The 27762-nt window shown below is 45.9% G+C and overlaps 1 protein-coding gene across 1 annotated transcript; it reads right to left on the bottom strand.

Annotated features, from left to right (window-relative positions):
* On the bottom strand, positions 1 to 26217 carry LOC141271465 (uncharacterized). The gene is made up of 8 exons (XM_073681536.1): positions 25513 to 26217; positions 13363 to 13492; positions 9626 to 9772; positions 9317 to 9496; positions 9111 to 9234; positions 8930 to 9027; positions 5504 to 5606; positions 1 to 2758 (listed from the first exon to the last, which is right to left on the bottom strand). Exons 1-8 carry the CDS (start codon positions 26082 to 26084, stop codon positions 1755 to 1757), a joined length of 2358 nt encoding a protein of 785 aa, XP_073537637.1. The 5' UTR covers positions 26085 to 26217; the 3' UTR covers positions 1 to 1754.
* Positions 26218 to 27762: the final 1545 nt, after the last annotated feature.

The raw sequence follows: 27762 nt of genomic DNA, 5'->3' as shown, positions 1-27762 counted from the left end.
AGGCTCTTTGGAAAATGAAAGGTGGAATCTGATTGGTTGCCAAGGGCAACTGAGCCAGTTTCACAGATCTAGTTTTCACGGATAGATCTCCCCCAAATCTGTTTTCTTTTTTCAGATAATTCAGATAATACATAATGGCAAATAATTTAAATACAGATAAAAAAAATGGATTTTAACAGAACATTGGAAATCTCAAAATGCTGAAACCGTTAGAGCAAATTGGGTTGAAACATTTGGTACTCAAGCCCCAAAGAGACAAACCATTTACCGCATTTGTGACAAATTCAATGCCACTGGCTCAATCCTTAATGCTTCAAAAACTGGTCGACCCAAAACAGTCTGCACAGAAGATAATAAACAACTTGTTGCTGAAACATTTGTTCAGAGTCCAAAAAAGTCCACCAGAAGAGCCTCTTTGGAATTGGGAATTTCACGAGCTTCTATCATGCGAATCCTGAAATCTATTGGGTGGAAAGCTCATTGTCCACGTCTAATTCATGGTTTATTGGAGGATGATCCAGACAGGCGGCTGCAATTTAGTGTTTGATAAATCTCCCCCTTCATAACCTTATTGCACTTTCTGTCCACCTACTTTTGGACCACCCTATATATATATATATGATTCATACATGGGTGTATTATATGAATACTAATTGTTTTTCAATAACAATAATTGGTAATTGTATACATTTTCTAATAGTCATCTGTGAAGACCTGGGGTCTTCCATGGGCGTAATACTACTCAGACAACACAGGCTGAGGGTAAAACAGTGTGGCAATACCCTATTGAACCATCAAACGGACAATAAGCACATAGAACAAGCCCAGCTAATACCCAAGATGGCCCCCCGCTTTTGGCTGGCCCCCACAGAGAGAAGGTAGCGGCAAGCTTAGGAAGTTGACAGTCCATCGAGGTACAAGGCCAGGAGACCCGAGGGTCCCATCCTGGCCTCTCGGAGAGTTTCCATGGGACCAACCTGTCATCTGGCCCCAATCTGGCTTCTAAGAACACCTCCATAGGTTTCAGCAAACCGGAGGGTACCACCTGACAACCCCAAACAACATATCCATGAGGCCAGGTGACCTCATTTTCCCAACCTGGTTTTCCCAAATGTATCCATGGGTTCTCGATGGTCAATGGAGCAGATCTGTATCCCTCCAGTCAGAGCCATATACCCTTCGGTTGGAAACCTGTAGAATCCAAATCTGTGGCTCTCTGGATGGAACCATGCTATCCATCTGCTGTCCTGAAAAATGCCTGATCTTTCATTCTCTTTGCAGCAGAATAGAAAAACCCTTTTTATATTTACATATGTGGCGAAGGTCATCAGTCAGATGTCGGGGGGAAAGGTGCAGGGATCAGGTCTCAAAATTTGAGCATTTAATCAATTTACACAGTTGGTGCTCTTGCAAATCAACAACTAGCTGGTTTAGTAAAACATGCAATTAGCATAGTAACTAACATCATTGTTCACAGATCATTAGAAGTCAATCTCCAGGGTTATACAAATACTGGCCTGTCCTTCTTGACCAACCAAAGAAACACATACTTTCAAAAGTCAACACAAAAACAATAGTGTATTTCTCTTGGCTTAGCAAATCTAAGAATCTGGGTAATTAAGAGTAGAAGCTGTGTCGTCACATCATCTAATATTCCAAATTGTTTTCCCTCTTTCTTGTAGATTTGTGGTTTTATTATAAATAGCATTTTTTTCTTAAATGTGATCAATAAAATAACAAAAAAAAGAAAATCGCTACTTCCCTGTGTGAGTCCTTAGATGACCAACAAGAGTTGCTTTCATTGTAAAACATTTCCCACATTCCGAACATGAAAATGGCTTCTCCCCTGTGTGAATTCTCTGATGTGAAATAAGATGTGATTTCTTTGTAAAACATTTCTCACATTCTGAACATGAAAATGGCTTCTCCCCTGTGTGAATTCTCTGATGTTCAATTACATTTGATTTCTCATTAAAACATTTCCCACATTCTGAACATGAAAATGGTTTCTCCCGTGTGTGAGTTCTCTGATGTCTAACAAGATGTGCTTTCTCTATAAAACATTTCCCACATTCTAAGCAAGAATATGGCTTCTCCCCAGTATGAATTCTCTGATGTATAACAAGATGTGATTTCCATATAAAACATTTCCCACATTCTGAACATAAAAGTGACTTCTCACCTGTGTGAGTTTTTTGATGTGTAACAAAACTCAATTTCTTATTAAAGCATTTCCCACATTCCTTGCATAAAAATAAATTCTCCCCTGTGTGAGTTCTCTTATGTCTAACAAGATGTGATTTCTCTATAAAACATTTCCCACATTCTAAACATGAATATGGCTTCTCCCTTGTGTGAATTCTCTGATGTACAATAAGATGTGATTTCCATATAAAACATTTCCCACATTCTAAACATGAAAGTGACTTCTTCCCTGTGTGAATTCTCTGATGTGTAATGAGATTCTTTTTCTTATTAAAACATTTCCCACATTCTGAGCATAAAAATGTTTTTCCCTCTTTAAAAGCCATTTCATGTTCATTAGTCCTTCTATGACTTTTGTTTTGCATATCGGTAATTGATGAAGCAGAAGAAAGGACCTGTTCAAAATGATCGAACAAAGGACTTTTTCTGAGAAGGGATTGAGGTGTATCTGGGATAATGACATGTTCTTCATATGTATCTGGTGTAATACCATGATCATCTGTTGCAAAATCTGAAAGTATCAGATGTGCCTCTGAGCTCCTGGTACATTCATCTGCCAAGAATAAAAATGTTATTATTTTCCAATAATACGACACTAAAATCATATCAATATCACACACACACATATATACATATATTTATGTGTATATACAGTATATGAATATATATATATATATATATATATACACACACACACACATATATATATGTAAATATATTTTTTTTTATACATTTTTTATAATTACAAATAAATTTTTAATTGACTGAGAAAGTGGAGCATTAAGCAGGGACTATTAGATTAGGACATTAGGCTTCCAGTTTGTGCAGTTTCAATTTTCCACTTATCTGTTGGATTCATCTTCTCCATAGGTTCATGTTTCACTTCGCATGACTAAATGACGTCACCGTCATTGGTCCTTTGAGAACACCGCGGGACGCCAAGGACAGTGGACGCCACCGGAGAGGAGACCGGGGCCACCAGAGAGGTAAGTATAATGTTTTTTTTTTTATTTTTTACGGTTTAATTCTTTTTTTTACTAATGGTACCCGGGTCTGGAGGAGAGTCTCGTCTTCTCCAGACCCGGGTACCATCTGCGCATTAAACCGCATAACATCCTCATGTATACATGTGGATGTTATGCGGTTCAATGCAAGTCAATGGCTGCGATTTTGCCGCGATTACGCAAAAGAAATGGTTTTGGTGTGGATTTTTACGCAATGATAATCCGCAGCAGAAATTTCCGCAGCATGTGCACAGCACATGCGGATTATCATCGGGAAACATGGCAGACAGCTTAACAAGTGGTTTTAAAGTGTTTTCGCGGCGGAAATGCCGCCACGGAAACGCATTAAATCCACATCGTGGGCACACAGCCTTATAGCAAGGGGCCTCAAGCTGACAGTCTCTGCCCCTGCCAAGACTTCTGTATATATATATCACATAGCATACACAGAGACTGCTATATACATACATCATATAGAAGACACCGAGAGTGGTGCATATACATCAGATAGGAGACACTGAGGCTGCAGCATGTACAGTGCCTACAAGTAGTATTCAACCCCCTGCAGATTTAGCTGGTTTGATAAGATGCAAATAAGTTAGAGCCTTCAAACTGCAAACGAGAGTAGGATTTATGAACAGAAGCATAAATCTTACAAACCAAAAAGTTATGTTGCTCAGTTGAATTTTATTAAATTTTAAACATAAAAGTGTGGGTCAATTATTATACAACCCCTATGTTTAATATTTTGTGGAATAACCCTTGTTTGCAATTACAGCTAATAATCGTCTTTTATAAGACCTGATCAGGCCGGCACAGGTCTGTGGAGTTATCTTGGCCCACTCCTCCATGCAGATCTTCTCCAAGTTATCTAGGTTCTTTGGGTGTCTCATGTGGACTTTATTCTTGAGCTCCTTCCACAAGTTTTCAATTGGGTTAAGGTCAGGAGACTGACTAGGCCACTCCAACACCTTGACTTTTTCCCTCTTGAACCAGGCCTTGGTTTTCTTGGCTGTGTGCTTTGGGTCGTTGTCTTGTTGGAAGATGAAATTACGACCCATCTTAAGATCCTTGATGGAGGAGCGGAGGTTCTTGGCCAAAATCTCCAGGTAGGCCGTGCTATCCATCTTCCCATGGATGCGGACCAGATGGCCAGGCCCCTTGGCTGAGAAACAGCCCCACAGCATGATGCTGCCACCACCATGCTTGACTGTAGGGATGGTATTCTTGGGGTCGTATGCAGTGCCATCCAGTCTCCAAACGTCACGTGTGTGGTTGGCCCCAAAGATCTCGATCTTTGTCTCATCAGACCATAGAACCTTGAACCAGTCTGTCTCAGAGTCCTCCAAGTGATCATGAGCAAACTGTAGACTAGCCTTGACATGACGCTTTGAAAGTAAAGGTACCTTACGGGCTCGTCTGGAACGGAGACCATTGCGGTGGAGTACTTTACTTATGGTATTGACTGAAACCAATGTCCCCACTGCCATGAGATCTTCCCAGAGCTCCTTCCTTGTTGTCCTTGGGTTAGCCTTGACTCTTCGGACAAGCCTGGCCTCGGCACGGGAGGACACTTTCAAAGATTGTCCAGGCCGTGGAAGGCTAACAGTAGTTCCATAAGCCTTCCACTTATGGATGATGCTCCCAACAGTGGAGACAGGTAGGCCCAACTCCTTGGAAAGGGTTTTGTACCCCTTGCCAGCCTTGTGACCCTCCACGATCTTGTCTCTGATGGCCTTGGAATGCTCCTTTGTCTTTCCCATGTTGATCATGTCTGAGTGCTGTTCACAAGTTTGGGGAGGGTCTTAAATAGTCAGAAAAGGCTGGCAAAAGAGATCTTTAATCCACACATGTGAAGCTCATTATTCTTGGTGCCTGAACTACTTCTTAATACTTTAGTGGGACCAAACAGAATTCTTGTGGTTTGAGGGGTTGAATAATAAATGACACTCTGAATTAACTTTTAACGTTTTAAAAAAAAAACAAAGAAAAAAAAAAAAATAATATTTGCTGCAGTGCATTTCCCACTTCCAGGCTGATCTACAGTACAAATGTCACAATGCCAAGTTAATTCCGCATGTGTCAACCAGCTAAATCTGCAGGGGGTTGAATACTACTTGTAGGCACTGTACATCATATACCGTGGGGAAATTTGATACACTGACGATTTTGCAGGTGTAAAAGCCACATAAAAAACTCATTTTAACAGACCCCAAAATATTTTACACATAATTATACCATCCAGTGACTGAGTAGACCCTGTGACTTCTCAGTATTTTGTGGACAATACTCACCTGTACGGTTATCCGTAGGAATCTCCTCTTTACACCGCTCATCATCCCTCACATATGTCTCTGTAGTATTAATATGGGTCAGATTTTCACCCTGAAACAAAGACTGTATAAGGCACAGACAGATGGAGAAGTTGCATAAATTAATTTAAAAAACAAACAAAACAGAAATAGTAAATTAACATGGCGACCAAAAATGACATCATATTTGGTGTTCATGGTGCCCTAGGCAATTTAAATGGTCATGCCCCTACTGGTAAGCCAGACTAAGGGTATGTGCACACAGCGTCTTTTTCAGGTGGATTCTATTTGGAACCCCTCTAAAAAACGAGTTTGCAAATGGCTAAAATACATTGTGTGCACGTACCCCAAGGATGCACATACCGTTTATTAGGTAGTAAAGGCCCCCATACACCTTAGAGTAATGTCGGCCTAACCTGCTGATACCAAGGGGTTTGGACGACAGTTTAATGTGTATCAGTGACTCTGAATGATGACGTCAGTGGAGAAAATGATGTCCGATTACAGAATGCGGATCCTTTTGTTCTCTAAGAAATAAACCATCCATAGACATATCTAGCAGCAGTTCTCTAATTTTAAAAAACAAAAAAGAGAGCTCCGCAGAGTCAGGGGCCTAGGGCAAGAGTCGTGCAAGATTGCTGACAGCTATCTTAAGTGTATGGGGTCTTTAGCCAAACACTTGTTCAGTTGATATATCTGGCCTCATTCAGACAGTTGTATTTTTAGTCTTTGTTTTGTTCATGTGTGCAATGAACAGCACACTGACCCTATAATGATCTTGTATCAATAATTTAAAGATTACTAAATCAACATCAATACAGGATGAGAACCACTATCGAGACATACATTCATCACCAGAACCAACAGCAGGATATAGATACAGTACCAGTGAAATTATTAGTACATGTATATAGCACCAGATCCATTATCAGTACATGTATAGCTCTCCAGATCCATTGCCAGTACATAAATACAGCACCAGAATCATCATCACTACAGGAATATAACACCAATCTTAGTACAGCAAACAAATTTAATGTCAGGTCAGCCTCTGGCATATACAATTATGTGGCATGAACTTGCAACTCCCATTATGTCCTTAAAAATGATAAGGCGATGATGGGAATTGTAGTTACCATCCAACATCAGACTGTGAAGCACTCCTACTATGTTTTTTATCCATGAAATGTGTGTGTATGTGTAATGTAGTATGTGTGTATTAATATAATCAAATACTGCTGCTTTCTCTAGTGTCTAACGAGGTTCTTCTCTGCTTCTCACTGATGTCGGTGCAATTGCAACTAGAAGGCTGACTCTATACTCTGTGTGTGAGCCTGAAGTCTCTTTTACAATGAAAGCCTATGGCGCTTTATTCTGATGCTTCATAGATTTCCATTGAAAAAGTCACTTCCAGGACATGCAGGGCACCGTGTGACCCGGACAGTCTGCACAGAGGTGAAGTCACTGGGACGCAGAGAAGAACAGTATTGGACACCGGAGAGAGCAGCAGTAGGTAAGTAAACCAATAGACTCACACTACATTACATGCATATACATTTAATGAATAAAATAACCAGTGGGAGTGCATATTTAAGTTTTAAGTTTTGGAGGATATTTTTTAAAGGGAATCTGTCATCACATTTGACAGATCTAAACTATTAATTTGGGCATATAGGTTATAGACTGTTGAAAAAAAAAAGTCATCCGTGTATGTCTCATATCAGATGTCTTTTTGTTGAGAAATCATCTTTTATCACTTTATGTAAATGACTTCTTCCAGGCTATGGGGAGGATATAGTCTGAAAGATAACGCCGCCTCCAGAGATTATTTTACATGAAGAGGAGTTATCAGTGCGAGACATGTAACTAGCACAGAACAGTAGAACTGAACTTTGTCTTCTGGCAAACACATTTTTGTAGCTCTCTGAGATCTGCTGTATTGCAACAATATTACAACCCTATCTGCCTGAGATGGAAGCTGGAGCTGAGAGGCATCTGCAGATGTGTCAGGTATAACCACACACAACTCTGCAGTGAGATAAGAGAGTGGCCATTACACATCACGGTGCTTATGCCCCATTTGTGTACAGTAAGCTCTAGAGGCAGAGTTATCTTCCAGGTATCATCCTCCACAAAGCCCGAAGAGGTAATTTTTATAAATTGATAAAATATGATTTCTCAACAAGGCATCTGATATGAGGCATACAGGTCAGACTTTTTTCAGCAGTCTATAATCTGTATGCCCATATTAATATTAATATCTAATGTGGTAACAAATTCCCTTTAAGCCTTTTAATCCTGACCAGACTGGTGCCTGTCTGGGTCCGGAGACCCCACAAATTTTTCAAAAGAAGTTTTAAAAGTGCACAGGTCAGGAGACAGGAGCCCATGACTCTCTACTGCATTAGCTCTGCGCTGTGTGTGCGCCCCACAGAGGCGCCCTTCTAAGAGGTGCGTTGAGCTATTGGTTGGGCTCTCAGAACTGGGTCCTCCACTGATCTGCTCTGAATTGAAGGGCCTAAAACATATCCAAAAAGCTCCGAAAAGTTTAGTAACTCTCTAATGTGCATTTATACTGGCTGGTAATCGACAATCAAATAATAATCCATTTAAAACAGGCTGTAAATCACCAGATACACAAGAAAAACTTTTGATGGGTGAAATGGTCTTTCAGTTCGCTTAAATATCATTGTTCTAAAGAAATTTGCAACCATCAATACTGTCCCCCCTTATGGATTACACCTACTACACCTTCTTCACTTCTGAATTTTTATCTCCACACATTCCATGCCTTATACTGTCCGATCTTCAAACTGTCCCCCTCAGGCTGCCCCCTGGTTATTCGACCCTTGTGGGTTCTTCTACCATAAGGTAAACAGCTTCCATGGAGAGATGAATTTGGTTGGCCTGAATACTTATGTAATCCCTAGTGTCCAAATCTCCATCTACTGATATCAGAGGTACCAGGATGTGCCTAAAATTTTTTCCCACATTATTAGTCTACCTCCACCTCCTGAAGTGTTGATTTTGGATGTTTTTCTGTGATCACAATATTCTCAGTATAGCCTTCATATCATTATAAAGAGAATCTCCACAAGGTTGATAGATTTTGAAATACTGGTCCTGGCTAATGTAGCATCGATGTCCATGTTTGTGTCACTCAGATCACTCACTCTTCTAATTTTAATGTCGATTCTGGCTGATAACTCATCACTTCATTTAATGCTGCACTCCAGAGTCACAGGTCTCACTCCACACAGTGAAGCTCAAATCAGGAAAGTGCCAGTGTTTCTAATACATTGTCCATTCAGTGAATAATACTGGTGGATAAAACAAGACTGAACACAAGACCTTCACATCCTTCTACACATCATAGAGAAGATTTCATGACACCTTCTCTCCATTTACCTGATGATCCTGAGGAACATCGGGATCTTCTTGTTTACAGTCCTGTGGAAGAAGAGGATGGGGACATCTCTCTGGTGTTGTCCTCTTACTGGATAGATCTGGAAGAAACACATACAGAGACTGAATTCATTCTTTACATACAGATAATTATAGGCCGTGTGTATTTAGTCCTGTCTATTACCTGGTGATGTGAGGGGCTGGGGGACCTCCATCATGACGTCCTTGTACAGATCTTTGTGTCCTTCTAAATACTCCCACTCCTCCATGGAGAAATAGACGGTGACATCCTGACACCTTATAGGAACCTGACACATACAATGATACCGTCATCCCCCGATACCTCCATAGCGTTACTGTATAATGTCCCAGCATTCCCAGCAGTGTCACCTCTCCAGTCAGCAGCTCAATCATCTTGTAGGTGAGTTCTAGGATCTTCTGGTCATTGATGTCCTCATGTATCAGGGGGTGAGATGGAGGCCCTGTGATTGGGCTCAGGGGTCTTCCCCATCCCTCAGACACAGGGTCCTGACAGCGTGCACTAGAGGTCTTCTTCAATACTGTGTAATCCTGGTTATGGAGAGACATATTAATAAATCTCACTACAGACATCTCCAGAGTCCTCACCTCTCCAGTTCTGTCCATCTGTTATTCCCACAGATGAGAATGATGTAATATGACGTCAACAGAATCTCTCACCTCTCCAGTAAGCCGGAAGAGGATCTCTAGGGTGAGGTGTAATATCCTCTCCGCCATCTTGTCTCTGTCCCTATCCATCCTTGATGGGTCAATCAGGAAAATTCTCTTATATAGAAGATCTGCACTGAGAGGATCCGATATTGTAGGGACCTGAATGGGGAGAAGATGACGATGTAACATCATAAAGATCCCATGTAAGAAATCTCCGGAGCTGTTACCGGCTTCACATGATCACTACATCCAGTCATGGCCCCGTCCTGCCCCCGGTATAACACACAATCACATTATAGTCACATACAGAGATTTATCACAGGCTCAGCACTGAGGGGGTTAATAGTAATGGGGAATCTCCACAGACCACCACCTGCAGAGCCGCACACTGGATATATGGCTGTTCTGTGCGCACAGGACCTGTGGTGATGTCACAGGAGGGGAGGAGTCAGGGGTCACATGATCAGGGGCCTCAGTGGATGCAGGACTCTGCTGTGCTGGTTGTCATGGTGCTGGATGAGGTGATATGTGTGAGGTCAGGAGGGGCTTACAGGATGGATGTATCCATTTTTGGCCATTTGGCTAAGATCAAGTGTAGTACCTTATTTTTCGGACTACAAGACGCACCCCAAATTTTGGGGTGGAAAATAGGAAAAAAAATATTTTTTATAAGATGGGGGTCCGTCTTATAGTCTGAATAGGTATGGTATATACATAGCTCCCAACTGTCCCTCTTTCTGCGGGACTGTCCTGGTTTGAGGGCTCAGTCCTGCCACGGCTCAGCTGTTTTCCAGGCTTCTATATACTTACCTCTCTCTGACGTTCTTGTAGCGCCCCGAGGGTTCGGTCGCTACAGAGATATTGCATCTCAACCAGATGTGCGATATCTCACTTCCAGGTAAGGATGGGGTGTGGATCAGGACCCTGACACCTGCATGCATTACACCACATTTCCGGGGGGCATGGGCGACCGATATGCTCCAAGTAGAGCACGACAGTCCCTGTCCCTGGCTGGAGTGGGGGGAGGGAACACTGAGGAAGGGGGGACCCTGTAGTGCATAGGAGGGAGAGGGCAGTTCCTAGGTGCATTGAGAGGGAGGTATAAAAGGTGGGCACCATCTTAGTTCAGGAGTTGAGTCGAGTCTAGTCAAGTCAGTGAGAGGAGAAAACTGGGAGCAGAGGCTCAGACTGAGCTCTGCTCCGCAGGCAGGCCTGGGAGAGGCCGGGGCCTGGAGGAAGGAGAAGGAAGGAAGAGGAGCGGAGAAGACTCCAGGAACAAGGAACGAAGGGACCCCAGGGGTGTGGACCGGCGAGTCGCCACTGCACGCCCGAATCTACCTGCGTAGGGGGGTCAGGCCAAAGGGGGAGACCGGTCCCCGAAACTGGTGGAGGCGGGGAACTACCTTCAGCTAGAAACCGGAGGCTGTGACATTTTATGTGGCGCAGCGCCTCGCTACACCTGCTAGGAAGGCACCACATAGGGTCAGGGAAACGGCGCCAACGTTTGCCCGAGAAGGCCCGAGGCAGCTGGAAAGAAGCGAGGTCACTGGCGGGGTATGACAGGCCAGAGAAAGGACACACAAAGGGGGTCCTGTGAAACGCTCCAAAGTTATCTGGGAGTAGGCTGAGGCCCCTCACCTGGTGAACACAGTGCGACGTTGGACGTTATGACCAGCTGTAGTAACGTGGATAAAGAACTGTGAGTAAATACCCTGGACTGCATTTCAGGACTCTGTGTCGTTACTGCTGCTCCCGCGCACCATCACCCCCAACATCCACACTTGCTGCCCTGAGGCTATACTCCTCCTGTGGGGAGTTATACTATCCTCTGCTGCACCCACAACACCAGCCTCAGCGGTCTGCCCTGCAGCGGCGGTTCACTCTGACCGCAATCCACGGGTGGTGTAGTCGGACATTCAGCATATAGACTGCCATTTGGATTGACCGCCCTGGGCACGGACCGGGTCCCCGCCATGCAAGGACTACAACCCCCAGCATCCACAACGGGTCCGGTTCCGGGTATCCCCACACACACACGGCCCAGGGGGCGCGTCAACTTTTGGCGTAGTCGGCAGGATTTCGTGCCCGCAACCACCGGGTACTGCGTGCCTGAAAAGAGACTGTTTTACTGTATTGAATATGGCACCCGCTCCAGCAGAGCGGACACCATAATGTGCGCGCCAAAAGACAACAAGAAGCCAACTCCCATCGTGGGCCAGGTCCCAGAATGGCGTCAAAGAAGGAGCCCACCCCCAACAGCCTTGAGTGCGGCTGTAGAGATGTCCATCAACATGGGGGGGCTGCCCCTGAGAGTGATTGTCAGCAGGTTGCCCCGGGACCACCCCCAACAAGGGCGGAAGGAGAAGAAAACCGGGAGGGCAGGGTGTGGTTTGGATCAGTCTCGGCAGACCACACCCGGAGATGGCGAGCAGCTCCGACTCCAGCTCCCTGACGGGTGGCCTGCTGCAGGCCGAGGCAGTCCCGTGCAGCCTCACGGAGCTAATGGCTCAGCTCCCTGGAGAAGACCCGGAGTTCCTTCGGACTGCGCTGGAGGATCTGGACCGGAGGATGGTCCAGGCGCAGTGGGAGGCCGTAGCGGGATGGAGAGAGGAGATGGCCCAGCGGGTCGCGGCCCAGCAGCGAGTGACGCCACCAGCACCGGCCAGCGAGCCAGCACCTGAGGACGAGGAGAGGAGGCCGGAAGCCAAGAGCAGCACAGCCCTGGAAGCAGGTAAGGGGGACACCCCTGCCACCAGCCCTGGTGCTACAGACCTGCCTCTGGACCCCGTCGCGGAGCCAGACGTCCCGGGAGTCGCTGCACCTCCCCCGCTCCCGCTGCCGGCACACAGGCCCCAAGCAGTGAGCACAGTCGCCGGATCAAGCCCCAGGCCGTGCCCCCTGACCCCAGGTGCGGTCGGAAGCGGCCCGCTCCAGGCCCGGTCGCAAGGCCTGATCTCCCCAGGCGCCTTCCAGCAGCGTGCGCCCCCGGTCCCAATACTGCCACCCCTAGGGACCGATTTATACAGCCAGTTCGCCGGACCCGATGGAGAGCCGGTCCCCCTGCCACGCAGATGGGTTCACCCTAGTCATCGGAGGGACCTGTCTGCAGGGGCCGAGGCCCCGCTTGCTCCACTCTTGCCTGCTCCACAGCCAGTCACCATTCCCCAGCTCCAGGAGGAAGATGTCCAGATCGAGTGGGACCAGACCGGGGAGGACCTAATGGGGTTTTCGCAGGAGATGCGGGCGGCCGCAGCTCGCAGGCGGGAATTCTGCCAGCAGGAAATAAGGCAGTTGGAGAAGGAGGAGCAGACACGGCGCCTGAGGAGGGAGCAGCTGCAGGCCCGGAGCGCAGAGGAGAAAATGCGGACCCGCCGAAACGCCCAAGCTGTACGCGGTCACCAAAATTACCGGGACCGTGGTTAAGTTCCATCAAGAGAAGAGGTGGGGGTTCATCCAGGACCCCATCACAGACATGGACCTTTCGTCAATAGGAGGGACGTGAAGAGCCATCTGCCTGAGGGTCACCGGGGACGGGATCTGTTTCCGGGGGACTTGGTGTCCTACACCCGACATCGAGGACTGCGGGGGTGGTACGCCCTCAATGTCCAGCGGGTAGAGGAAGAACACTACTCTGAGCCCTACTACCCAGAGGACCCGGACGGGTCTGAAGAGTACGGCGAGGAGGAGTAACATCCACAAGGAGGACATCGCTATTGATGAGCAACAGCCTAACTGTAAATAGTTACCCGCCAGGGTGAAGAGTTTCGTGACATGCCGTTTGCGGAGTATGAAAAGTTCACCCGGATCGGGATTGTTGTCAGTTCAATCGTTTGATTAAAGTTACCCGGAAACGGGTCAGTAATATCCGGCTGAGGACTGGGAGCACCAACCCTCTGTGAACTATCCGGCTGAGGAATGGGAGCAGCCAATCCATGTAAATAGTTGCACTTCCTAAAGTGCCCTCTATTGGTTTTATAAACGTTGCAACAACAGACCTCAGAACAAAAACCCGTTTGGCGTGGCAGAAGATGTAGTCCAACTGCCGGATCACCTATGCCCTGCAGCCACGCCCAGGGCCTATGTTGAGGGTTTGCGAACGGGTCCCTCATGTTCAAAAGTTTTGCCAAGTTTGCACCTTAAGAAGAATGGACACCTGGTCGCAGAAAGAACTGTGACCTGCTGAAAAGAGACTTCGCCGTTAATATGTTGCTGATGATGTTTGATATGTTTTCTACTAAAAGGAATGTTTTATATATTGGTGAAAAGAGAAAATGTTTCCCATAAAGGGAAGTGATATGCAGTTGGCAGTTTAAAAAAATAAAAATTTGCATGTCCTAATTTGCATTGTCTTTTGCTCTGTTCCAGCCTGCGGACGTGCTGTGATTTACCAGGGGGGAATGTAGCGCCCCGAGGGTTCGGTCGCTACAGAGGTATTGCATCTCAACCAGATGTGCGATATCTCACTTCCAGGTAAGGATGGAGTGTGGATCAGGACCCTGACACCTGCATGCATTACACCACATTTCCGGGGGGCATGGGCGACCGATAAGCTCCAAGTAGAGCACGACAGTCCCTGTCCCTGGCTGGAGTGGGGGGAGGGAACACCGAGGAAGGGGGGACCCTGTAGTGCATAGGAGGGAGAGGGCAGTTCCCAGGTGCATTGAGAGGGAGGTATAAAAGGTGGGCACCATCTTAGTTCAGGAGTTGAGTCGAGTCTAGTTAAGTCAGTGAGAGGAGAGGACTGGGAGCAGAGGCTCAGACCGAGCTCTGCTCCGCAGGCAGTCTTGGGAGAGGCCGGGGCCTGGAGGAAGGAGAAGGAAGGAAGAGGAGCGGAGAAGGCTCCAGGAACAAGGAACGAAGGGACCCCAGGGGTGTGGACCGGCGAGTCGCCACCGCACACCCGAATCTACCTGCGTAGGGGGGTCAGGCAAAGGATGGAGACCGGTCCCCAAAGCTAGTGGAGGTGGGGAACTACCCTCAGCTAGAAACCGGAGGCTGTGACATTTTATGTGGCGCAGCCCCTCGCTACACCCGCTAGGAAGGCACCACATAGGGTCAGGGAAACGGCGCCAACGTTTGCCCGAGAAGGCCCGAGGCAGCTGGACAGAAGTGTGGTCACTGGCGCGGTATGACAGGCCAGAGACAGGACACACAAAGGGGGTCCTGTGAAACGCTCCAAAGTTATCTGGGAGTAGGCCGAGCCCCTCACCTGGTGACAACAATGTGACGTGGGACGTTATGACCAGCTGTAGTAACGTGGATAAAGAACTGTGAGTAAATACCCTGGACTGCATTTCAGGACTCTGTGTCGTTACTGCTGCTCCCGCGCACCATCACCCCCAACATCCACACTTGCTGCCCTGAGGCTATACTCCTCCTGTGGGGAGTTATACTATCCTCTGCTCCACCCACAACACCAGCCTCAGCGGTCTGCCCTGCAGCGGCGGTTCACTCTGACCGCAATCCACGGGTGGCGTAGACGGACATTCAGCATATAGACTGCCATTTGGGTTGACCGCCCTGGGCACGGACCAGGTCCCCGCCACGCAAGGACTACAACCCCCAGCATCCACAATGGGTCCGGTTCCGGGTATCCCCACACACACACGGCCCAGGGGGGCGTGATTCTCATCGCTCTGTAATTCCTCTTCCTCGGGGGTGGGGCCAATCATCTCTTAGTGCATAAATTAAATTATATAGTCACATCCTCTCACTCCGGTCATTGGTGTCACCCAGGACTCACACTCTCAGTGTCACCATGCTTCTCAATGCTCACAGGCTGTGTGCTGTAACCACTGAGCTACATTCCATAATGATAAAGATGGGAGATTGTGGTTATCTTGACTCTATATTGCAATGAATCCAGTAGCAGAGTATAAAGCTCAATAGAAATACATTGTATATATAACAAAGTATATTTATGGTGCCTGTATACTGAGGTGAAGACAAATATTTCTCTTGTTCCTATAAGGCTATGAGCCCAAGCTCCGTAATGACAGCAATTTGGACGCCGCTAATGTGGTGCCCCTGAGGGTTCGGTCGCCACAAGGGGGGATACTGCAGCCTGTCAGCAGGTGTAGTGTCTCCTCACCCAGGTAAGGAAGGTGCACTGTTCAGGACCCTAATCTACATTCAACACTACACACTCCTGACCTATGGGAGGCAAGTATGCACCATAGTGCTGCCTCAGCAGGATCACAAGTGAGGGGAACCAAAAGTTAGGGGAACCATGTAGTGGGTGAAGGGTAGAACACAGTTTTAGTTTACACACATAATTTGCTATATAATAGCCAGCCATCTTGAGCACAAGGTTCTTGATTCTTAGTTCCTATTCATGGAGTGTGATCTTCACAGCTGGCAGCGGCCATGTGTTGGAGCCTGCAGCATGTTGTAGATGCACGGTCCTCGTGCACTGACCTTGACACAAGGAGCGGGTATGAGTTAACAGTGTCTCTACCCCGGTCAAGTTCCTCTGCTCAAGAAGGTCGGGAGCTATAGTGAAACAGCTCCACAAGCAAAAGGATCCCAGGGAGTACGGACGGAGCGGCGTACGACACCTGTACTCTCCATTCTGGCCCAGCCAGTGGAATTCCTGCTGCAAGAGGGGTACCGGCCCCCGACATCTGACTTTGCCACTTCACGTCTCTGTCAGAGAAGCCCGGAAGGCTACAGTGGGTCCCGTCGCGGGACGGACGGAACAGCAATCGCCCCCGTGCCCCCAAATCTGTGCATAGTCCAGAGGGAGACCCAGCCTTTGCCCGCACGCGGACAGGAGAGGTCGAAAGGGACAGTTTAGGAACACTCAGAGGGTCCTGATCGAAGTGCCTGAATATACTGGGTGCGCTGAGCCCTCGTCTCTGGTGACCACAGTAATCCGTGAGCAGGGAGAAGCCTTGCTGCTGCTTACAATAACGTGAGTAAAAGACCTGGAAGACTACCCCTAAAGCCTCCGGACTCTTTATTCTGCACCGCACCACACGGCACCAGAGTAATCCTATAACTACTCCTTCCATCCTCCAGCTCCCCTGCCCTGAGGCCCTGCTCCGCCTGTGGGGAGTCATAACATCTCAAGCTGCCATAACATCCTCCAGCCTCAGAGGACTGCTAGCAGTGCTGGTGGTGCATCACCAGACACCGCAGGTGGCGTAGTCTCAATTCCACCACTCGTCCTCACCAACACCGATAGCCCATTATTTTTTAAATGTGATGGCCCTGGGCACGGAACGGGTCCAGGCCACGGCTACATCCCCTCGTCATCTGACCCGGCTCCGAGTACCCCCATCTTCCCAGGGCAGGGCTGCGAGCGTCACACTCACATGCGCTGCATCCAAAAAGCTGCGTCCTACATCACAAGCACACTGGATGATTTATCATAATCCCACGCCCACTGTGCTTCTATGTGACGCTGCGTAAACTCGCCAGCGGCGCAGATTTACAAGACGCAGCACATCAGTTTCTGTTGCGGAGACGCAGCACATCAGTTTCTGTTGCGGAGACGCAGCACATCAGTTTCTGTTGCGGAGACGCTGCACATCAGTTTCTGTTGCGGAGACGCAGCACATCAGTTTCTGTTGCGGAGACGCAGCACATCAGTTTCTGTTGCGGAGACCCTGCACATCAGTTTCTGTTGCGGAGACGCTGCACATCAGTTTCTGTTGCGGAGACGCTGGTCTCCACTATGAAATTTCCACACTAGAATGTCATTAGATGCGGTAACTCCACATGGCTCAGTGAACACATACGGACTTACCTGCGTGATTATAACGCAGCGTTTTGGACGCAGCGAGAATATGCTGCGTCCAAAGAGCTGCTGTTCCTGATCGTGGTAATGTAGCCTAAAAGTATTAAAAATAATAAGCTAAGCAATGACAAAATATTTTTTTCAGTGTCAATTCAGGTCTTGAGCTTACAACCTTCACATTACAGATAGATGGGAGCCTTAGTGTGCTGAGCCACAAGCTCTAGTGGTATAATGAAGAGAATTTCATGTACTTGATCTGTACTGCAGAATATGACTAGGCTGATAGAAATACACTGCTGTGTATAATGTATGTATTTTTATTATACAGGGAGAATCAGGGTATGTGCGCACGATGCGTACCATCCTGCGGCCCCGACGCTATGGAAGAACCGCCGGCGTCTTCCACTCAATATACAAATGAGCGGCGCCTTTTTTTTTTTCACCTGTGGACTTTCCTCATAGAGGTTAGGTCTATGGGAAAAGCCCGCATGCAGAAGCGCAAGAGAAATTGACATGCTGCAGCTGAAAAGGGTGTCCTGCAGGTGCAAAGAGACGAATAGTGGACATGGGATTTCTACAAATCCTATCCATTATGCTGTAACATCTGGATGCTGCGGGTTTGACGCTGCATAACACGCAGCAGCTCCGGATCGTGGGCATATACCCTAAGAGATTTTTTCATCTTATAAAATTACTAAAAAAATAATGAAAAACACTTGATAATGAAAAAAATATATTATTTTCATTTTTAATGCATTTATTTTTAAATACCGTATATACTCGAGTATAAGCCGAGTTTTTCTGCACATTTATTGTGCTGAAAAATCCCCCCTCGGCTTATACTCCGGTATATACCAGAGTATATATAGATTACGTTGGTGGATAGCGGGGGAAAAGGAGAGGGGTGTTTGAGCTGCTGCAGCTACCACGTGTGCCCGCTGCTAAAGAGAAATGAATATTCTCTCTTCTCCACGCCCATGGGCGTGGAGAAGAGGGAATATTAATTTCTCTTTAGTAGCAGGCACGGAGAAGCGCTGTGCCCGCTACTAAAGTGAATGCATATTCGTTCCTCTCTACGCACATAGTTCCGGCGTGGAGAGGAGTGAATATGCCCGCAGCAGCAGCTCACAAAAGTGTCTGAGAGCGCGTGCTGCACCTCAGATGCTGACATGAGCTGTTGCAGACAGGACGCAGCGCTGGAGCAGAGGTGAGGAAGAAAGGTGAGTATAAGTGTTTATTTTTATATGATGGGGCCACACATACCAGGATTAGGGGATGAGGAGGCCATGCATACTAGGATTGGGGGATGAGGGGGCCACACATGCCAGGATTAGGGGATGAGGAGGCCATGCATACTAGGATTGGGGGATGAGGGGGCCATACATACCAGGATTGGGGGATGAGGAGGCCATACATACCAGGATTGGGGGGATGAGGAGGCCATACATACCAGGATTGGGGGGATGAGGAGGCCATATATACCAGGATTAGGGGATGTGGGGACCATGCATACCAGGATTCGGGGATGAGGGGGCCATACATACCAGGATTCGGGGATGAGGGGGCCATACATACCAGGATTGGGGGATGAGGGTTCCATGCATGCCAGGATTGTGGGATGAGGGGGCCATGCATACCAAGATTGTGGGATGAAGGGGCCATGCATACCAGGATTGGAGATGAGAGGGCAATACTTACCAGGATTGGGGATGAGAGGGCAATACTTACCAGGATGGGGAAATTTACCAGTAGCTGCTGCATTTCCCACCCTAGGCTTATACTCGAGTCAATACGTTTTCCCAGTTTTTTGCGGTAAAATTAGGTACCTCGGCTTATACTCGGGTCGGCTTATACTTGAGTATATCCGGTAATAAACATCACAAATCACATACCAGGGTGGGGGTAGCACATAACAGGATTGGGGCGCAGGATGGGGCAGCACATACAGTGGGTACAGAACTTATTCATACCCCTTTAAATTTTTCACTCTTTGTTTCATTGCAGCCATTTGGTAAATTCTAAAAAGTTCATTAAAGTACACTCTGCACCCCATCTTGACTGAAAAAAAAAACCAGAAATGTGGAAATTTTTGCAAATTTATTAAAGAAAAACTGAAATATTACATGGTCATGAGCTAGTACAGCCATGAGTCTTCTTGGGAATGATGCAACAAGTTTTTCACACCTGGATTTGGGGATCCTCTGCCATTCTTCCTTGCAGATCCTCTCCAGTTCTGTCAGGTTGGATGGTGAACGTTGGTGGACAGCCATTTTCAGGTCTCTCCAGAGATGCTCAATTGGGTTCAAGTCAGGGCTCTGGCTGGGCCAGTCAAGAATGGTCACACAGCTGTTCTGAAGCCACTCCTCAGTTATTTTAGCTGTGTGCTTAGGGTGATTGTCTTGTTGGAAGGTGAACCTTTGGCCAAGTCTGAGGTCTAGAGCACTCTGGAAGAGGTTTTCATCCAGGATATCTCTGTACTTGGCCGCATTCATGTCTCCTTCAATTGCAACAAGTCGTCCTGTCGCTGCAGCTGAAAAACACCCCCATAGCATGATGCTGCCACCACCATGTTTCACTGTTGGGATTGTACAGTATTGGGCAGGTGATGAGCATTGCCTGGTTTTCTCCACACATACCACTTAGAATTATCACCAGAAAGCTCTATCTTCGTCTCATCAGACCAGAGAATCTTATTTCTCATAGTCTGGGAGTTCTTCATGTGTTTTTGAGCAAACTCTATGCGGGCTTTCATATGTCTTCCACTGAGGAGAGGTTTCCGTCGGGCCACTCTGCCATAATGGCCCGACTGGTGGAGGGCTGCAGTGATAGTTGACTTTGTGGAACTTTCTCCCATCTCCCTACTGCATCTCTGCAGCTCAGCCACAGTGATCTTGGGGTTCTTCTTTACCTCTCTCACCAAGGCTCTTCTCCCACGATTGCTCAGTTTGGCTGGACGGTCAGGTCTAGGAAGACTTCTGGTGGTTCCACACTTCTTCCATTTAAGGATTATGGAGGCCACTGTGCTCTTAGAAACCTTGAGTAATGCAGAAATTCTTTTGTAACCTTGGCTAGATCTGTGCCTTTCCACAATTCTGTCTCTGAGCTCCTTGGGCAGTTCCTTTGAGCTCATGATTCTCATTTGGTCTGACATGCACTGTGAGCTGTGAGGTTTTATATAGACAGGTGTGTGCTTTTCCAAATCAAGTCCTATCAGTTTAATTAAACACAACTGGACTCCAATGAAGGAGTAGAACCATCTCAAGGAGGATCACAAGGAAATGGACAGCATGTGACTTAAATATGAGTGTCTGAGCAAAGGGTCTGAATACTTATGACCATGTGATATTTCAGTTTTACTTTTTTAATAAACTTGCAAAAATGTGTACATTTCTGTTGTTTTTTTCAGTGTAGATGGGGTGCAGAGTGTACTTTAATGAGAAAAAAAATTAACTTTTTAGAATTTACCAAATGGCTGCAATGAAACAAAGAGTAAAAAATTTAAAGGGGTCTGAATACTTTCCGTTCCCACTGTACCAGGATGGGGGCCGCGGCACATACCAGGATGGGGGCCGCGGCACATACCAGGATGGGGGCCGCGGCACATACCAGGATGGGGGCCGCGGCACATACCAGGATGGGGGCCGCAGCACATACCAGGATGGGGGCCGCAGCACATTACAGGATGGGGGCGCAGGAGGTGGGAGCATATAAGAGGATGGGGGCGCATGATGGGGGAAACATATACAGGATGAGGGGAACACATAACAGGATGGGGGGGAGGACATAACAGAATGGGGGGAGCACATAACAGGATGGGGGTGCAGGATGGGGGCACTACATACCAGGATGAAGGCGCAGGAGGTGGGAGCATATAACAGGATGGGGGCGCAGAATGGGGCAGCACATACCAGGATGGGGGCAGGACATACTAGGATGGGGGCGCAGAATGGGGGCAGCACATACTAAGATCGGGGCAGCACCACATACCAGGATGGGGGCAGCACATAACCGGATGGGTGTGCAGGAGGTGAGAGCATATAAAAGGATGGGGGTGCAGGATGGGGGCAACATATACAGGATGGGGGGAGCACATAACAGAATGGGGGCAGCACATAACAGGATGGGGGTGCAGGATGGGGGCACTACATACCAGGATGAAGGCGCAGGAGGTGGGAGCATATAACAGGATGGGGGCGCAGAATGGGGCAGCACATACCAGGATGGGGGCAGGACATACCAGGATGGGGGTGCAGAATGGGGGCAGCACATACCAAGATGGGGGCAGCACCACATACCAGGATGGGGGCAGCACCACATACCAGGATAGGGGCAGCACATAACAGGATGGGTGTGCAGGAGGTGAGAGCATATAACAGGATGGGGGTGCAGGATGGGGGCAACATATACAGGATGGGGGGGAGCACATAACAGGATGGGGGGCAGCACATAACAGGATGGGGGCAGCACATAACAGGATGGGGGCAGCACATAACAGGATGGGGTCACAGGATGGGGGGGAGAACATAACAGGATGTGGGGAGCTCATAACAGGATGGGGGCAGCACATAACAGGATGGGGGCAGCACATAACAGGATGGGGGCAGCACATAACAGGATGGGGGCAGCACATAACAGGATGGGGGCAGCACATAACAGGATGGGGGCAGCACATAACAGGATGGGGGCAGCACATAACAGGATGGGGGCAGCACATAACAGGATGGGGGCAGCACATAACAGGATGGGGGCAGCACATAACAGGATGGGGGCAGCACATAACAGGATGGGGGCAGCACATAACAGGATGGGGGCAGCACATAACAGGATGGGGGCAGCACATTACAGCATGGGGGCAGCACATTACAGCATGGGGGCAGCACATAACAGGATGGGGGCGCAGGAGGTGGGAGCATATAATAGGATGGGGGCGCAGGATGGGGGAAACATATACAGGATGGGGGGGACACAACAGGATGGGGGAGGACATAACAGGATAGGGGGAGGACATAACAGAATAGGGGGAGGACATAACAGGATGGGGGTGCAGGATGGGGGCGCAGGAGGTGGGAGCATATAACAGGATGGGGGCGCAGAATGGGGCAGCACATACCAGGATGGGGGCAGGACATACCAGGATGGGGGCAGCACATACCAAGATGGGGGCAGCATATACCAAGATGGGGCCAGCACATACTAGGATGGGGGGCGCAGGGTGGGCGCAGCACAGATCAGGATCGGGGTGCAGGATGGGGGCAGCACATACCAGGATGGGGACAGCAGATACCAGGATGGGAGGAACACATACCAGGATGGGGGAGCAAGATGGGGGGAGCATGGACCAGGATGGAGATCATATACCAATAAAAATGCTCGCCACCCAGGAATAGAACAGGTTCAATAGCTAGTATGTATACATAGGGGCAGAAGGTCAAGGAGTGGAGGATAAACTGTGAAGTGAATGTAAAAAAAACACCGATGTACATAAAAAGGTGGGAACGTAGATACTATAGATATGTGAAAGGAAATAAATATCTAACAAGGAACAAGTGTAAATTATATAATAATGGATATGGATGTATACATGTATATAACAAACATGTTGTTAATCTTGCGACAAAATACCAGCGTGTATGTTTTTAAATGGCCAGTATATGCAAAGAGAGTCATAGCGATGGATAAAGTGATACATTTAAAAAGAATGGAGAGAAATGCAGAGAAGTATCTGCATCAGTGAGTATATGGTGATCAGAGATGTAGATAAGTAACCACATCAGTGAAAATATCATAATCAGTGAACCAGTACATAAGGTATTTGCTGGGAAGCGTTAGCAATGTATACAACAGGTATACAAAAAGTGTACAATAAGTAAATATATGGTGTTTACTAGGCAGCATTAGCGGTGTATATGGAAGGTGTAGTGATATAGCAACGAGTGGTGCAGTCAAAAGAAAAAAGTGACTAGTGCACACCATGGTATGCAGAATAAGAGGGGCAAAACGATGAAGAAATAAAATCAAGGCAAAACGCATGTGAGGTGAAGGTGTCAAGGAGAAAGGACAAGGAGGAAAGAGAAGAAACTGAAGGGGGATGCAATATGTGAGTAAACAATGATGAAGATATAATTTGTAACGATATAATGTGTAACAACATAAACATGCATAAAAGTGTATACCGTATTTTTTTGATTATAAGACGCACTCCCCCACCCCACCCCAAATTTGGGGGAAAAAATGGTGGTGCGTCTTAAAATCCAAACTGTAGTGGAGCCTACCGGCATCGGTGGAGTATGGTGGTTCTAGGGTCGCTGCTGCCGGAAGCTTCTGCCTTAGGACACAGGCAGGAGTCGGGAGATGGCTGCGAGCCCCATGCGTGTAGTAGGAGGTGTTCGGTGGTGTGGGGGCTCCACCAACATTTTGTAAAAGCCGGAACCCCACACCTTCCATACTCTTCTATGTGGCGGACTTCAGGAAAATGGCTGCCGGAGGAGGCGCATGCTCAGATTGAGATCTTGGCACAAAGTTCTCATCTCCCAAGATCTCAATTGCGCCTGCGCCGCCACTGGTGGACATTTTCCTGGAGCCCACCGCATTAGAAAGTATGGAAGGTGCGAGGCTCCGGTTTCACAAAATGTCTGCGGAACCCCCGCACCACCGAACACCTCCTACTACAAGTATGAGCCCCGCAGTCATTTCCTGACTCTGCCAGAAGGCAGAAGCTTCTGGCAGCAGCGATCTCCCGATTCCCTGCCTCCGGACACCAAGTCCTGCCTCAACCCTGCCTCCTGAGACCCCGCTCCACCAACGCTGATTATAACACGCACCAGTTTTTTTTCCTATTCTCCTCCCCAAAAATTGGGCTGTATCTTATAAACCGATGTGTCTTATAAACCGCAAAATACAGTACGTAGTAGATAGTAAAGTCCCAGGTGCGCACGTACACATGCAAGCATGTATGCATACATACACTCACATACACACAGTCAAAAAACTGATAATAAATAAGATCATATATCCAAAACACATTAAAGTACATTCACAGACCCTCAGTAGTTTTTCTTAGGTCTTGCTTTTTTATAAAAAATTGTTTTTTGTTGCCATACTTTGAGAGCTGTAACTTTTTTATTTTTGGGCAAACAAAGCTGTATGACGGCTTACTTCTTGAGCAACAATTTGAAGATTTTTTGGCTACCATTTTGAAAAACTATTTTTTTTGTTCACTTTTCTTCCGATTTCTCAAATGGAGAATGAACAAAAACCATAAATTCAGTTATTGTTTTTAGACCAATTCATTCTCTGGGTCTGTGCGATTACAGCGAAACCAGATTTATATATTTTTTTTTATGCTTTGCTACTTTGATACACTAAAAACAATATTTTCCAAAAATATAATTTTTTTGCATCGCATATTCTGATTTGGCATTTTTTTTTAAATATGACTTTTTGATTGCTATTCATAAATTTTTGTGTCAGTTTGATGAAAAAAAATGAATTTTTTTTACGTGTTTTTTATGAATTTTTTTAAAAGTGTTCGCCATATGGAATTATTAATGACACCATTTTATAGTTTGGGTTGTTCTTAACGCGGCTTTACCAATTATGTGATTTTTTTTTGCTGTAAAAAGCTGCATTTTTAGTGGCGAAATAGTTTTTTTTTATTTGTGTGTTTGTTTTTCTACTTTTTTTTACATATGATATGTGTTTTAACCACCCTATAGTCAACTAGATGCTGCTGTCGCAATTAACAGCAGCACCTAAAGGGTTAATTGGCTCCAAAACTGATTGGGATCGATGCTGCAGCCGTCACTTGCGTGGGGTTTTCGCCCACGGGTGGGTACTATGTACTTATTATAAGACCCCTTAACGGCCTCCATTTTAATGCGTATTGGTCGGTCATTAAATTAACAGACGGGCTAGATATTGGATGGCAACTATTCTGATCATGTCTGATCGATGCAAATGTCGCATCGAAGAGAAGAGAGCAGCATCAGACAACTTGTTAATGTACATGTTAAATATTTTATATATAGATTCAAACATAGGCGGTGTGACTGTATTATAACTTGCATTTTTTCTTACACGTTTTCAATAAATTGATAAAAAAAGAAAATCGCTACCTCGTGTGTGTCCTTAGATGACCAACAAGATGTGATTTTACTGTAAAACATTTCCCACATTAACATGAAAATGGCTTCTCCCCTGTATGAATTCTCTTATGTTTAATGAGACTTGATTTGCCAGTAAAACATTTCCCACATTCTGAACATGAATATGGCTTCTCCTGTGTGTGAGTTCTCTGATGTGTAACAAGATGTGATTTTCGTGTAAAACACTGCCTACATTCTGAGCATGAAATGGCTTCTCCCCTGTATGAATTCTCTGATGTGCAATAAGATACGATTTCCGTATAAAACATTTCCCACATTTTGAACATGAAAATGGCTTCTCCCCTTTGTGAATTCTCTGATGTTCAATGAGACGTGCTTTCTGACGAAAACATTTCCCACATTCTGAACTTGAAAATGGCTTCTCCTGTGTGTGAGTTCTCTGATGTGTAACAAGACTTGATTTATATGTAAAACATTTCCCACATTCTGAACATGAAAATGGCTTCTCCCCTGTGTGAATTCCCTGATGTTCAATGAGACATGATTTCTGATGAAAACATTTCCCACATTCTGAACATGAAAATGGCTTCTCCTGTGTGAGTTCTCTGATGTACAATAACATGTGATTTCTGTATAAAACATTTCCCACATCTTGAACATGAAAATGGCTTCTCCCCTGTGTGAATTCTCTGATGTATAATGAGACGTGATTTCTCACGAAAACATTTCAGGCATTCTGAACATGAATATGGATTCTCCTGCGTGTGAGTTCTCTGATGTACAATAAGATTTGATTTATGTCTAAAACATTTCCCACATTTTGAACATGAAAATGGCTTCTCCCCTGTGTGAATTCTCTGATGTTCAATGAGACGTGATTTCTCACAAAAACATTTTTTACATTCTGAACATGAATATGGTTTCTCCTGTGTATGAGTTCTCTGATGTGTAACAAGATTTGATTTATATGTAAAACATTTCCCACATTCTAAACATGAATATAGCTTCTCCCATGTGTGAGTTCTCTGATGTATAACAAGCTGTGATTTATGTTTATAACATTTCCCACATTCTGAACATGAATATGGCTTCTCCTCTTTAAGAGCTATTTCATGTTCATTAGTCCTATGACTTTTGTTTTGCATATCAGTCATTGATGAAGGAGAAGTAAGGACCTGTTGCAAAGGATCAGATGAAAGATTTTTTCTGAGAAGGGCTTGAGGTATATCTGGGATAATGGTATGTTCTTCATATGTATCTGGTGTAATACCATCATCTGCTGTTGCAAAATCTGAAAGTATCAGATGTCCTTCTGAGCTCCTGGTACACTCATCTGCCAAGAATAAAAGTAATTTTATAATTTTTCTTTCAATAATACTGCATTGAATTTATATCAATATTTTATATTTTATCCATTTTTAATACAATTGTAATACAAACAAAGAATAAAAAGTAGAGTACATTGAAGGGATTATTAGATTATGATGTTAGGCCACCAGGTTGCATTGTTTCAATTTTTCACTTCTCTGTTGGAGTTGTCTTCAATTATTACCAGTTATATCAGGGGTGGGGAAACTTTTTTTTCTGCCAAGGCCATTTGGATATTTATACCATTATTCAGGGGTCATACAAAACTATCAACTTGAAATTTATCCTGCTATATTTGGTCAAACATTTAATTAACTCCCCCCCTACAGCATATACAGTACAGACCAAAAGTTTGGACACACCTCATTTAAAGATTTTCCTGTATTTTCATGACTATGAAACAAGTGCTAAGCATCTCTGGGAACTCCTTCAAGATTGTTGGAAGACCATTTCCGGTGACTACCTCTTGAAGCTCATCAAGAGAATGCAAAGAGTGTGCAAAGCAGTCATCAAAGAAAGGTGGCTACTTTGAAGAACCTAGAATATAAGGCATATTTTCAGTTGTTTCCCACTATTTTTGTTAAGTATATAATTCCACATGTGTTAATTCATAGTTTTGATGCCTTCAGTGTGAATGTACAGTTTTCATAGTCATGAAAATACAGAAAAATCTTTAAATGAGAAGGTGTGTTCAAACTTTTGGTCTGTACTGTACATCATGTACAGTCATGGCCGAAAGTGTTGGCACTCTTGAAATTGTTCCAGAAAATTAAGTATTTCTCCCAGAAAATTATTGCAATTACACGTTTTGTTATACACGTTTATTTTCTTTGTGTGTATTTGAACAACATAAAGCCTCAATGACCGGCGGTGAACTTTATCACGTCATGGTTGTTTTTTATTTTTGTTTTCTTACAGGAGACAAGGGCTTC

Source organism: Phyllobates terribilis, unplaced genomic scaffold, assembly GCF_046119375.1.
Source record: "Phyllobates terribilis strain yellow unplaced genomic scaffold, ASM4611937v1 Scaffold_5__5_contigs__length_657084704, whole genome shotgun sequence".
Lineage (NCBI taxonomy): Eukaryota > Metazoa > Chordata > Amphibia > Anura > Dendrobatidae > Phyllobates > Phyllobates terribilis.
Note: the sequence above shows the minus strand (reverse complement) of the source record. Positions and strands in the feature narration are given on the sequence as shown.